At 52.5% G+C, this 13,491-nt stretch overlaps 1 protein-coding gene across 1 annotated transcript in view; it reads left to right on the top strand.

Moving 5' to 3' along the window:
* Nucleotides 1–11,062, top strand: part of MROH7 (maestro heat like repeat family member 7) — a 45,450-nt gene extending 34,388 nt beyond the window's left edge. Inside the window, 7 exon segments of the mRNA XM_041772789.1 lie at nt 2,245–2,385; nt 3,661–3,840; nt 4,395–4,550; nt 4,817–4,939; nt 7,767–7,869; nt 10,233–10,295; nt 10,818–11,062. Of these exon segments, the coding sequence (XP_041628723.1) occupies nt 2,245–2,385; nt 3,661–3,840; nt 4,395–4,550; nt 4,817–4,939; nt 7,767–7,869; nt 10,233–10,295; nt 10,818–11,062 (1,011 nt within the window).
* The last annotated feature ends 2,429 nt before the right edge of the window (nt 11,063–13,491 follow it).

Raw genomic sequence — 13,491 nt, 5'->3', positions numbered from 1 at the left:
GAACCTGCCGTGTCTCAGTTTCCTCACTTGTAATGTGGGGATAATGAATTGCCCACCTCATAGGATTTTCTTAAAGATTTATTTATTTTAAAGAGAGAGAGTGAGAGAGAGAGAGAGAGAGAGTGCCTGTGTGTGTGTGGGGGGGAGCGGGCAGAGGGAGAGGGAGAAAGAGAATCTCCAGGAGACTTCCTGCTAAATATGGAGCCTGACATAGGCCTTAATCCCACGATCCTGAGATCATGATCTGAGCTGAAGTCAGAAGTCAGACACTTAGCTGACTGAGCCATCCAGGCTCCCCTAGGGTTTTGATGAGGATTAAATGAGTTCATGTAAAGCTCTTAGGATAGTGTCTGCACCTAGGAAATACTGTCTGTGAGTCAGCTATGTTGCTATTATTATTTCTTTTTTAAAAGATTTTATTTATTTATTCATGAGACACAGAGAGAGAGAGAGAGAGAGAGGCAGAGACACAGGCAGAGGGAGAAGCAGGCTCCAGGCAGGGAGCCCGACACAGGACTCAATCCCAGGACCCCAGGATCACGCCCTGGGCCAAACGCAGGCTCTAAACCACTGAGCCACCCAGGGATCCCACTATTATTATTTCTTACATCAGTACTCTTTTCTGCATCTCTAGTGTGTAGCCTGGTGCAGAGCAGACCCGAGTATCAGTTGTATGATGGGTGGAGGATGGGCCGAGGGTGGAGCCCCTCCTCTACTGCCTCCTCCCCCTCTGGGCCACCCCCTGCCCTTCTCCCCAGCTCTTTCTCCTCATCATACCCACACGGGGTCTCAATAGTCACACTAGAGGTAAGACCACACAGATAGTCGAAGTGTTTATGAGGATGACCAGGCAAGAACTAAAAAACAGTTGGTTGTCATGGGTGGAAGGTGGGGGGGAGGGGAAGGAGATGGGGTGATGCCTGGTTTGGCTAGGACAGTGGGGTGTGGGGGGAACTGGTGGTGCTAAACCCAGCCATGGGAGCATAGGAGGAAGGGCAAGTCTAAGGAGGAAAGGAACCAAATTTCACATTGGTCCTGAACTCATGTACCAAAAGTGTTCCATAAGCATATACTCTACCCCAGAGCTTGTGTCAGGTCACAGGGACCCTGGGAGAAACGCTCAGCGTGTGTCTTCAAGGAAGCCCCAGTGGGATGGAGAAGGCAGACACATGAGCAAATAGGGGCACTCAGGTTTTCGTGTTCAGGGCTCCCAGGGGCCCAGAGAAGGGGGCAGTCCACCTGGGTGAGGCCTAGGGGCGTTGTCAAACACGGCTTCAAGGGGGGCCGAGTTTTAGAGGGAGCCAGGCAGGGAGTAGGGGCTGGAGTGGAGGTGAGAACCCTGCCAGCACAGAAAGGACAAAACAGCCTGGGGCATTCCACAAACAATGGGCCACTTGGGGAGAAGCTGGCTGGGTGCAGGGTGGGCATGGAGTGAATGAGGCCCCAGGGGCAAGCAGGGCCCAATGGTGAAAAGTGGGGTGAGGGTGGCACGGAGGCTCTGAGCTGGACAGTGACATGTTCAGCCTTGCTGTGAGGTGCTGATGGACATCAGGTGGACATGTAGGGCCCACTGTTGGTTTTCTGATTGGGAAGCTCTGGACAGCGGCACAGACGAGAGATGGTGACTTGGGTGTCACGTGCCCAGTTAAAGTCCTGGGCAGAGCTCATCGAGAACAGTGGGCAGAGTGAAGCCAGGCGGAGAGGACAGCCTTCAGCATCACCCACGCTGATGGCTGGGGAGGCAGGAGCCAGGGGCTGTCACCAACTAGAGCAGTGCCATGGGACATGAGAGCCACTAGCCACGTGGGGCCTATTCAGCCTCTGAGATGTGTCTGTCTGAACTGAAATGTGTTGTAAGTTTAAAATTCACACCACGTTTCAGACTTGGTTCAAAAAAATTTTTATAGAGTGTAAATAAAATATATCAATAATTTTTAATTTGATTACATAGCAAAATGATAATACTTTGGATATATGGGGTCGAATAAGATGCATTACTGACAATTACTGACATTAATTTCACCTTTTTTTTTTTTCTTTTTTAATGTGGCTCCTAGAAAACTTAAACTTAGGCCTGTGGCTTGCCTTGGACAGCACTAACCAGATAGCCATCATTCATGTCCCACACTCAGCCCCTGGCCATCCATTGTGCACTCCCAGTGCCTGGGGAGACCGGGGAGGGGGTGTGTGTGGGGGGGTTGCCCTGTCCCTCGGCTCAGGAAGTAATTACCATGACTCCTTCAGCTCCTTCAGATGGAGCAGGTGCGGCGGATCCCGGAGGAGTACTCTCTGGGGCGGATGGCAGAAGGCCTGAACCACCAGGACCCCATCATGAAAGTGCTGTGCATCCGAGGCCTGGTCATCTTGGCCCGCAGGACTGAGAAGGTGAGCAGAGGGCAGAGGAGAGCCTGGCCCAGCCAGGCCTGGAGCTGGAGGAAGGAGGGAGCTTGGTCATCACAGACTCTCGGATGCTGGAATCCGTTTCTGTCTCTGCCTCAGTTGCCCCATCTGTAAAGAGGATAACCTTTTATAATTCCCTATACACTTTCTTCTTCTTCTTTTTTTTTTTTTCAAGATTTTATTTATTTCAGGGAAGGAGAGAGAGAGCACACAAGCAGGAGGAGGTGCAGAGGGAGAAGGAAAAGGAGAAGCAGGCTCCCCACTGAGTGTTGGAGGCCGACAAGGGGCTCAATCCCAGGACCCTGTGATCAAGACCCAAGCAGAATGGGGCAACTGGGTGACTCAGTGGTTAGGTGTCTGCCTTTCGCTCAGGTCATGATCCCTGGGTCCTGGGATTGAGTCCTGCATCGGGCTCCCCACAGGGAGCCTGCTTCTCACTCTGCCTGTGTCTCTGCCTCTCTCTGTGTGTTTCATGAATAAATAAATAAAATATTAAAAAAAAAAAAAAAAAGGCCCGAGCAGAAGGCAGACACTTAACTGACTGAGCCATTTAGGTGCCCCAGACTTTATTCTTTTTGAAATAGTTTTTAATCCAATTTTTGCACAATAACCCAGAAGGCAGTATGTATACAAGGGGTTGGGGATGGCAGTAATTATTCCTATTTTACAGATTAGGAACCTGAGGCCCAGATTGTTGGTGCATCTTAACAGTTTTTTAAAGATTTTATTTATTTATTCATGAGAGACAGAGAGGCAGAGACATAGGCAGAGGGAAAAGCAGGCCCCATGCAGGAAGCCCAATGAGGGACTCAAGCCCAGAACCCCAGAATCACACCCTGAGCCAAAGGCAGATGCTCAACTGCTGAGCCACCCAGCCATCCCCATATTAACATTTTAAAAGAGCTTTGTGTTCCCCTACCAGACACCATTGCAGCTCCTGGCATAGAGGGACAAAGGGGCAGGATGTAGACTCAGAAGGCTAACTAGTAATGCAGGTCATCCACCTGGTGCCAACAGGGGGGTGGCAGCCAAGGGCCTAAGGTATCCAGACCAGGAAGGAGTCGGTGAGGCCAAAGAGGACTTTGGGGACAGCAAGAGCTTGAGTGAAGACATTCTAGGCAGGTGGGATGGCATGACCAAGGGCCTGGAGGTGGCACCTGCCTCACCAAGTTCATCTCAGTGAATCAGAAGCTGGGGGTCCCACCTGTTGGGCCCTGCCATCAGGTAGAAGCCCACATCCCAAATGGTCCTGCCCCACAGACTGCCAAGGTGCAGGCCCTCCTGCCCTCCATGGTGAAGGGGCTGAAGAGCATGGATGGGCTGCTGGTGGTGGAGGCCGCCCACAACCTCAAGACCATCTTGAAGGGGCAGGACCGGAAGCTGACAGACAGCTCGGTCTATGTGGAGATGCTGCAGATCCTGCTGCCACACTTCAGCGATGTAAGGGATCTCATGGGGGTGGGCGTGGGGGTGGGGGGCAGCCTTTGGAGGGTGGCTCTTCACTACTCTGGGGGCTGTCATAGCTCCCGTGGCCCACCGAGGCAGGGCCGAGCTCAGTCAGCCCAGGGGAAAGGACGCTTTGTTCCAACTGGCGTGTGTCTTTTTGTAAGTGGTTTGCACAGAGAAGGATCCTTTTGTAATCAAGGTTCCCCGGACACTTACCTCATTGCAAATGACCACCTAGAGGGGGCACACATTTTTAGCTGGGTCCAGTGGGGGGCGGGGGGGGCATTTTTTCACTTGGCATTTTAGGTGAGCAGGGTTTACCTGGCTGGGAAAAATGGGCAGAGCTCCGGACCCAGGCTCCAGTGAGAGGGGACACTGGCCCCAGGTCACCCCGCCAGGTGGCCTCCTCTCTGCTCCATCTCTGTGCCTCTTGTGCCTGGAGGGCCTCCCCCTAGAATGAGTGGAAAGAAGGCTGTGTGCATCCATGGGGGGCTCAGAGGCAGCCTCCTGGAGGAGAGAGCATGCCTCAGCCTCTGGATCTGCCCCAGTCACGAGAGGACGTGCGCTCCTCCTGCATCAACCTGTACGGCAAGGTGGTCCAGAAGTTGCGGTCGCCCCGCACCCCAGCCGTGGAGGAGCAGCTGATCAGCACCTTGGTGCCCTTGCTGCTGACCATGCAAGAGGGCAACGCCAAGGTGAGCCAGGTGAGTGTGCAGGCGCCGGGCCCTGTGGCCGAGCCTCACTTTATGGAAACCAAGCCAGCGTCACTGACAATCTGTTATGGACAAGCCTGTTTGCCAAAGGCAGCCGTGTCCGAATCCCTGCTCAAAGGGAACAACGTCACTTGTGCATTTCAAATAGGAACTGATTTTTCCCAAATTCAGTTTCACGAAACTTTTTCTCCCCTGGAATATGTTCCGGCTGTCCTGGAATTCCCCAGCTCTTGTACTCTCTTCCTGTTGGTCTCCAGAAATGTATGAAGACCCTGTTCCACTGTTCTTGCTTCATGGCATGGGAATTGCCGAAAAGAGCTTATAGCCGGAAGTCCTGGGACAACCAGCAGCAGACGGTGGCCAAGATATGCAAGTACCTTGTGAGTGCTTTGGAAACTGCAGTGGTTCCCAAGGAGTGCGTTGGAGGTGGGCGATGCTTTCCCCCTTTCTCTTCCTTCTTGCACGAGCATCCTGACTGGCAATTCCACTGCTACCAACACATTGATGGGTCCTGAACGTTCATCTGCATTTCTAGCTTCTCACTTCTAGTGTCCCTCTCCAGTGGCTTACCGGACACCTTCCTGCTGAACCACACACACTTCAGCTTATGGCCTTCCCATTTCAATTCTGCTCTGTCCCTCTAGATGCCCAAAGCAGAAACCTAGAATTATCCGAGTCTCCATTTCCCTCACCTTCCACGTTTGATCAATCTTAAATATCCTAACCATTTCTGCATCTGCTTTTTTCCCTCCCTGTCCTCACTGTCCCTGCCCTTAGTTTAGGTGCGGCACCAATGTCTCCCAGGCGGGCCGTGGATCCATCCACCCCCTGGCTCTTTCTGCCTTGAATTTCATCTCTCCCCATCCCATCCCATCCCCACTTGGGCCACCAGAACCACAAACATGAGTCTGTCTGTGTCACAGCCCTGCTTTAAGAGCTTTATTAGTTCCCTTTTCTGCATTAGCAATTCCCAGGCTGAATTCTCTGAGACACCCATCCCACAGGAAATGCCCCACAGAGGCGAAAAGGGGTTCTAAGATGAATAAGTTTGGGAAACACTGCTTCACCATCTTCCTCCTGGGGATTTTCAAGGCCACCAGCTCATTAAAGGCTCTGAAATGTTCTATGCTGAGATGTTCTGTGGCTGTTGAATCCATGGTTTCCCAAACTTATTTAACCACCAAACTCCTCTTTCCAGGTAACACCTGAGGGCATCCTGGGGTAGGAGCAGGCCACCAACATGCCATGGCACACATGCTAGAAGGTTTGCCACCTAGTCTCCTCTACCTCCCCTGCTGTCACAGCCTCCTCAGGATGCAAACTCAAAGACAGGGATTAGCATGTAGGGGGTTTATTAGGGTGCAGCATTGGGGTCGACAGCCCCATGTCCACTTGTTACTGGATGCCAGCCACCCTGGGAAGGGACTTGACTTTGGGCCAGCAGTTCTGTTCCTCGGAGGCAGTCCCCAGCGTTAGGGGACTAATCCTTCCCACTGGAGGGAGATCTGGGTGGGGCATGCCAGCACTCACAACACCAATCTCATGAAAATATGCAAGGCAACAGATTGTTCCTAGGATTCAGAAGAGGGGCTGGCCACTACCATTTATCAGTAATACTTAAGACCTCTGCACTCCGGGGTCTAGTATTATTACCATCATTTCACAGACAGTAGAAGAGGCCCAGAGGAGGCGTTTGGCCAGGGCACTAACTGAAATACCTACAGTGACCAGGGACTGGGCGGAGGATAATTACGGGTGATGTGGAAGTGGTCAACCTAAAAGGGCCCAGGCCCTGTTAAAAGCATGAGAGGGTCCTCTGCTTTCACAAGAAAAGCCACAAACCCAGAGTTTCATAAGACATTAATTAGCAATCAATTTAGCTTGCTGAAAACGCTGTGCTGGTCATTGCTCCGCCAATGACTTGTGGTTTGTGGGCTGCCGGCTTGTGACGTCTGCGTTAGACCCCTTTAGATTCTGTTTCTGCTCTTTCCAGCATCAACAGGTTTGCTCATGTGAAGGTCAACTTCTAGCTTTAGCTTTAAGGAGGGGGCGGTAACTCATCCATCCATCCATCCATCAATCCATCCATCCATCCAATGCTTTCTGGGCATCTCTGCCACACCAAGCTTTGTCCAGGATACTGAGGAATATCCTGAGTCTGAGCTGAGTGAGCTGGTCCCATCTCTTGGGGGAGCTCTGGATCCTGTGGGGGAGATAGGTATAAATAATCAGAGTGCAATGTCATAGGTGACATGACAAGAGCTGTGCAAGATGCTGTAGGAACATGCAGCATGGTGAGAGCAGCTCTATCCAAGAGTTGAGAAAGGCTTCAGAGAGGAGGTGGCTTCTGAGCTGAGCCTCAAGGGATGAGAGATGCATCAGATGAAGAAGAGAGGGATGGGCAGGCCCATCAGGAGCAATTGCTTGCACCAGGCACAGATCTGGGGAGAGCCAGGCCACATCCTGGCACTGGAGCTCAGTGTGCATAGAGGTAGAGTCATTGGTAGAAACTGAGGCTGAGGAGCATGATCATGAGGGCTTTGATGCCAGGACTAGAGTTTACTCACTGACGTGCAGATTGTCAACTGGAGAGTAATCGTATCAGATTCTTCTTTATTTCCCTCAACAATGCCTGTGTCCTAGTTTTTCCTTGATCAAACCCATCCTGAACACCACTGTCAGACTATGTTGCCCAAAACATTGCTTTGTCATTGCTCTATCAAGAAAGGCTCCTGGATTCCTATTTTCCAATGCATAAGTAAGCCTTATTCCTGTCTGGCTCTTAAGGAATTTTAAGACCTAACTCTCCAGTTTATTCTTTACTGCTCTGTAACTTGAATTCTTCACCCTGATCAGAGCTGACTCCTTATCTATCATGTCCCTTGCATACCATGTCCATTCTGACTTGGCCGGACTTTTTATTTTAGAGCTTTCCTTTGAGCAGCAGCAGGGGGTGGCCTGGCAGGGGATGCACCCAAGGCAGGAAGACCAGGGAAAGGATTGTTAAAATCCGCGAAGAGAAGATGAAGCCTGGGCTCTGGGGGCCTCAGGCAGAGAGGCCAGGATGGGTGGCAGAGAAGTTTAGGAGGCAAGGGGCCAGGGCTTGGCTGCCTACTTGGCTCACCGTTCCTAGTTCTGGGAAGGGTGGATGGGCAGTTAGTACCTCTGAGGAGGGCCCAGCGCTCTTGGGCTTTCTCTTTGTCTCAGGTGACTACCCACCAGGACAGCGCCTTCACATTCCTCAGCCAGAGCCTGGAGTATGCCAAGAATTCCCGGGCCTCCCTCCGGAAGTACTCAGTCATGTTCATAGGTAACCTATCAAAACTAGTTTTGCTGCTGGGACTCTGCCTCCTGTCCATTTTGCTTCCTCCCCTTGGAAGGAAGCTGCCAGTCCTTCGGGCGCCTGGGAAACACCTCCCCTTGGGTATGAGGTTTGCCAGCAGATAGTAGCAGTTCAAATTGGAAAGGCCTTCCGTCCTTTAAGAAACCTGCTTGGGAAGTGGGCCCCAAGGTGGATCCAGCCTGAAGTCCTTGTGCAGGTCACAACCTTGGCAACTGTACACAGCGGAACCGCTGCTTCCCGCCCCCAAGCCCCAGTGCAGCCTGGGTCCAGGCCCAGTGGGAGCCTACCATTGACTGTGTCAGGAGGGGCCAAGCTGTGCAGTAGAAAGAGTGAAATAGAATCTCAGCTCCACGGAGTTATTTACTCCTGTAAAATGGGGATTAGCTCCTGTTTCACAGGTCAGAGGAGAATATTTTTTAAAAATGTGAAGCCTGGCTAGTCAAGGTGCTCCCTCAAGGTGCTCATGGTGCTCACACCATGTTTCCCATAATTTCAACCTCTGCCTTTCTGGGGGAAAAACAACTAGATTCCCCTCAGTCAGAATCCCCTACTTCATCCCAGACCCTTCTGATGGCATGTGGGAATGTCTCCTCCCGGCTACTCCCCTCCCCTCCGCTAACAACCACACACTCTTAACCAGGACTAGGAGACCCCGCTGCAAAGAAGCTTGGAGAGGATGACATTCCCATCCCCTACTTTTTTTTTTTTTAAGATTTTATCCATTTATTCATGAAAGACACACACACACACACACACGTGGGGGGGGGGGAGAGAGAGAGAGAGAGAGAGAGAGAGAGAGAGGCAGAGACACAGGCAGGGGGAGAAGCAGGCTCCATGCTGGGAGCCCGATGTGGGACTCGATCGCAGGACCCCAGGACCATGCCCTGTGTCAAAGGCAGGCATTAAACCGCTGAGCCACCCAGGGATCCCTCCATCCCCCACTTTGAAAAGTGATGCTTCTTTTAGTTCCTTTCCCCGATTCATTTGTGGTTTGCATCAGTCCAGTCACCCACACACCAATTCACTGGTTCAGTTAGCAAATGCTGCTTGATGCTCCACTCTATGTCAGGTACCATGTCTAGTGTAGAGAAACAGAGAAGTCTTCTGGAGGTGATGTGGATATCTGGCGTAGGGCTGGGGTGGGGGTGTATGTGCTGTTAACATGCTCCAGGCAGGGACAGAGAAGCAATGCCTAGGGCTGGAGGCATCCCTCAGACTGTGGGGGCCTGCTCAGAGGCAGCTTCTCACACAGAGTGACATTATCTCCTAGATGTGGACATTTCTAAATCTTGCTCCAAATTAATCATATCTAAAAGTGTTCGTGTTTAACACTTGAGTCTGTTCTCTGTGCCAGGGGCCTGTGCTTGGGAAACCAGGCAGAGGAGAGGACGCATCCACCCCCAGCACAACCCCAGACCTGGTGCAGTGACTTCTAAACTCTTGTGGGTTTATGAAATCCTGAAAAAGTTATGAACACTTTCCCTAGAAAAATGCATCCATGCAGACAATTGCGCTTGTGATTTAAGATCCTCAGAGACTGCCCTCCCCACTTTCCCACCCCGAGTGGAGCTAAGCTTGGGACCCTGGGCCTGGTGGGAGATATTCATAAGTCACGAAGTACATCACAGTATATACAGACGGAGAAACTCAGACACTCTGGGAACCCAGAGAGGCACCTAACCTAGTGTGGGCGTAGGGTCAGGAAGGATTTCCTGGAGAAGTAATATGTTAAGCTGAATAGTCAAGGATAAATAGAATGAGTGAGGGAGAGAAATGTGGGAAGGGCCTCACAATAGGAGAGATGTCTGGCCTGGTGGGTTCAAGGACCTGCAGGTGCTTTGGGAGCCAGGCATGCAGGCGTGGAGCAGGGGAGGGCTGAGTGTGGTCGAGGAGCAGAGTCTCAGGCCCTCCAAGGGCCCATCGACCACCTGCCTGAAAGGTACATGAAGCACTCCATGTCCTTCATATTCATGCTGCTCCAACTTTCTGGAGGAGGGGGCAGTTAGGGCAACACCTCCCCAAGTCTCAGATGAGGACATTAAGGGCCAGCCTCAGACCACCAATGGCCACACTGTCACAGTCAGCTGTAGCCGAGATACTGTCACAGTCAGCTGTAGCCGAGATCCTGTCCCTGTCCTGGCACCATCACTGCCCTCTGGGCCTGCCAACGTCTCCTGGGACCCCTCTTGGGGAACCTGTCCCAGGGTCAAAGGAATTTTCTCATTCGTGAGACTCAAGTTGGATGGGAGAGCTTCTCTTAGGAGGTCTGGTCTGTGGGCGGGGGTCGGGGTCAGGAGGTGGGTGCACTCACCTCTTGGATTACACTCAAGGGTCCCTGGTCCCTTGCATGGAGAGCATAATGACAGAAGACCGTCTGAACGAAGTGAAAACAGGTAAGTCATATCCTACATCTTTGAGATCTCAGGGGCCAGTGAGAGGATGAGTGGGCTCAGAGTGGGTGACAGGGGACAGAAGGCAAGTGGCTTCAGCTCAGTCCAGCTGCGCTAGTCTTTATCCACAGCGAGTAGGGTTAAGGGGTCACCAAGACAGCATACACCACCCCAGCCCAGGGGAGGTTACAGTCTAGGGAACCAGGCTAGAAAACAAGCCCCAAACCATTTAGTGCAGGGCCAGTAGTTCAGACTCTTACTGGAGGCAGATTAATTTTGTAACTGGGAAAACTAATGGGAGCATGAGGCTGGGGCAGTCCAAGGCGGCTTCCTGGAGGAGGCAGGTTTTGATTCAGGCTTCAAAAGGCAGGCACAGTTTGAAGAGCTGGGAGGAAGGAAGGTGAGATGAGGGGATACTAAGCAGAGTGCCTAAGCCAAGGCACGGAAATGAGAAGGAGGATGAGCTGTGAGATCCATGTGGGGGCCTGGTCTTAAAAAGTGGCCTTTCCCCTCCCCATGACCCAGCTCTGGAAGACCTGAGACACGACCCAGAAGCATTGGTGTGCATCTATGCAGCCCAGGCCCAGGACCACATCCTGGCCAGCTGCTGGCGGAACTCCTGGCCGCTGCCACACGGGGACTCGTGGGTGTGCGACCCGGTCACCACGCACCGCTGGAGCCCTAGCTGTGAGAACCTGCCCACTTCCCACCAGCGGCGCTCCTGGATCATGCAGCTGCTGGGCTCCTGGAAGATGTCCTTGAAACAGTGATGTCCCTGAGCCCCTAACCCTCCTCAGGGGCGGCCACGGCCACAGCCATGCCCCCTATAAATGCCACGTGGCTTACCTCTCCCCCTGAGTGTTTCCTCCTGGGAGGCGCTACTGCTCTGTGCCACACACACCTGAGATGAGCATGACCTTCACTGTGGACTCGGCCAATGGTTACAGTCACACAGGCTGCTTCATCCACATTTTATAGGTTGGAAAGCCAAGGCTCAGAGAAATGAAGTGGCTTCCTTAAGGCCACAGAGCAAGTCTCCTGCATGCCTCAGTGTCCCCTCCCCCACAGGGAGGGCAGAAGAACAAGAGGGGATGACGATTGGGGTGTAGGGGAAGGAAAAGGAGACTCTCCGGCCCCATGACATACACATATCCCGGAACCCTGACCTCTTGGGTCTCTGCTCAGATATTGTCTGTCTCTTATTCAGGTAACATTCACTGAGCACCTAACTTGGGCCAGGCCTGCTCTGGGTGCAGGAGGAGAACAGGACCAGTCCTAGGCCCTAGTAATTCGTAGTCTGATGGAGTGGTTTTCAAAAGGGGTGATTTTGATCTGCAGGGAACACTTGGCAATATCTGGAGACATTTGTGGTTGTTGGGTAGAGCCCAGAGATGCTGCAAACATCCTACAGTGCACAGACAGCCCTGCAGTGAAGAATTATCTATCCCAAATGGTCAAAAGTGCTGAGTTTGAGATGCTTTGGTCTGATAGAAGTGTCAGAGACATGTAAAGACACCAACAGCCCAGTGCTCTGATGAAGGGACTCACGGGAGCTGTGAAGTCCAAAGGATGTACATAAGCCAGCTGGGAGTTGGGGTGTCAGGGAAGGATTGCCAGAGACAAGACCCCCCCACTAGAGGGGTTCGAAAGATGATCACATGGTGGGCTTGTACACAGGACAGCAGGGCACATCGGACTGAGGACCAGCTGCTGATAGGTAGGTTCAGGGGATCTTAGAGTGTGTGTGTTGGGAGTATCAGGGCCAGGGCCAGTCACTGCGGCCTTGGAAGCTGTGTGAAGGAGGGAGGCTTCAGGGAGCAGCGTGAAGGCACACTGTGGTGTTAAGCAGGGGAGAGATGTGGGGAAACATTGGCTTTAGAAAGCTCCTTCCTCTAGATGATACAGAAACCCTAGAGGCACGGCTGGTGGGACCACGGTTGGGTGCAGCCCTTCTGGACACAAATCTCACTATTCAGTCATACTAGATTTATGTATGCCGTGATCTGAGCACACATCTTGGAGCTGGATTCTGGGCCTAAGAGCAGGAAAGGGGGTGGTCCTGGCACATAACCTTTTCCATCGCCAAGAAGGTTCACAAACATGGGCCTCCTTGGAGTCTAACAATAGCCACGTGGGGTTATGGAGAAGGCAGGCCGGCTTCACTGCCCACATTCCACAGATGAAGACAGGGCTCGAAGGTGAGTGGTCCTTGTCCAAGGTCACACAAGAGAATTAGTAGAAACGTGGGTTCCAAAGCTCTCCCAACTTCCACATCTGAGCACTTTCCAACCAAAGACACTGCTGCTTTCATTGGCCAGAACCCAGGTCTGGGCTGGCCTTGACAAAGGACAGCTACCCCATTCTGGGTCTAGGTGGCTTCAAAGCACAATAGAGGCTGACAGTCTCAGTAACTGGCCAACGACCCCAAGAGGAAAGACACAGGCATGGCCCTGGAAGGCTCACGTACATCATCCTTAGCCCTGCTGTCCCTGGGATCAGATAATGACCAAGCCTGCCTTCTCCCCTGCTGGGCCTGCCATCTCTTCTCTGCAGCCTTGTCAATCTCTTAATCCAGCCTGCCCCATCAATCCTTCACTTGGCAACCCAGGCCTTCCTAAAACAAATCTGCCCTTAGGTCTATCACCTGATCACTATCCTCTGCTAGATAAAGGGCTACAAGATAAAGGCCTGACTGCCCTCTGGCCCCCATTCATCTTGCTGGTCTTTCCTGTTGACTCTTGTGGTACCCAGCATGCCAGGCTCTTGCACACCTCCATGCCTCTCTGCATGGAGATTCCCATTGCCTAAAATGCTCAACTCCCCTCCAGCCCCCACCCATCCGGGGAGACCTTCCTCATCGCTGCAGAGAACATGGGTCTGTGAAGTCTCAGCTGAGCCCCCGAGGTAACACCCACCCTTCTGTACCTTTATTGTGCAGACTCGTGAAAGGTGGTTTAGATTGGTCTGCTGCCTGTCCGCCTTCCCTTCTAAAACAGGCGGTGGGCTCCCTGAGGCTATAGCACTCAAGGCAGGGCCCCAGCAGCCATCCTGGGGAACCTATGGCTGCAGCAAGGTGCACCTGGCCTGGAGATCTTGTTTCCATCGCAGCTGAGGCCGGTAGGGAGTGGTTAACCTCAGAAATAGGCATGTCTGATCAGAACGCCCCTGTCCTTGAAATTCTTTAGAAGGTACCACTGCA

This window comes from Vulpes lagopus, chromosome 10 (assembly GCF_018345385.1).
Source record: "Vulpes lagopus strain Blue_001 chromosome 10, ASM1834538v1, whole genome shotgun sequence".
NCBI lineage: Eukaryota > Metazoa > Chordata > Mammalia > Carnivora > Canidae > Vulpes > Vulpes lagopus.
The sequence above is the reverse complement of the archived record's forward strand: the minus strand, read 5'-3'. Positions and strand labels throughout refer to the sequence as shown.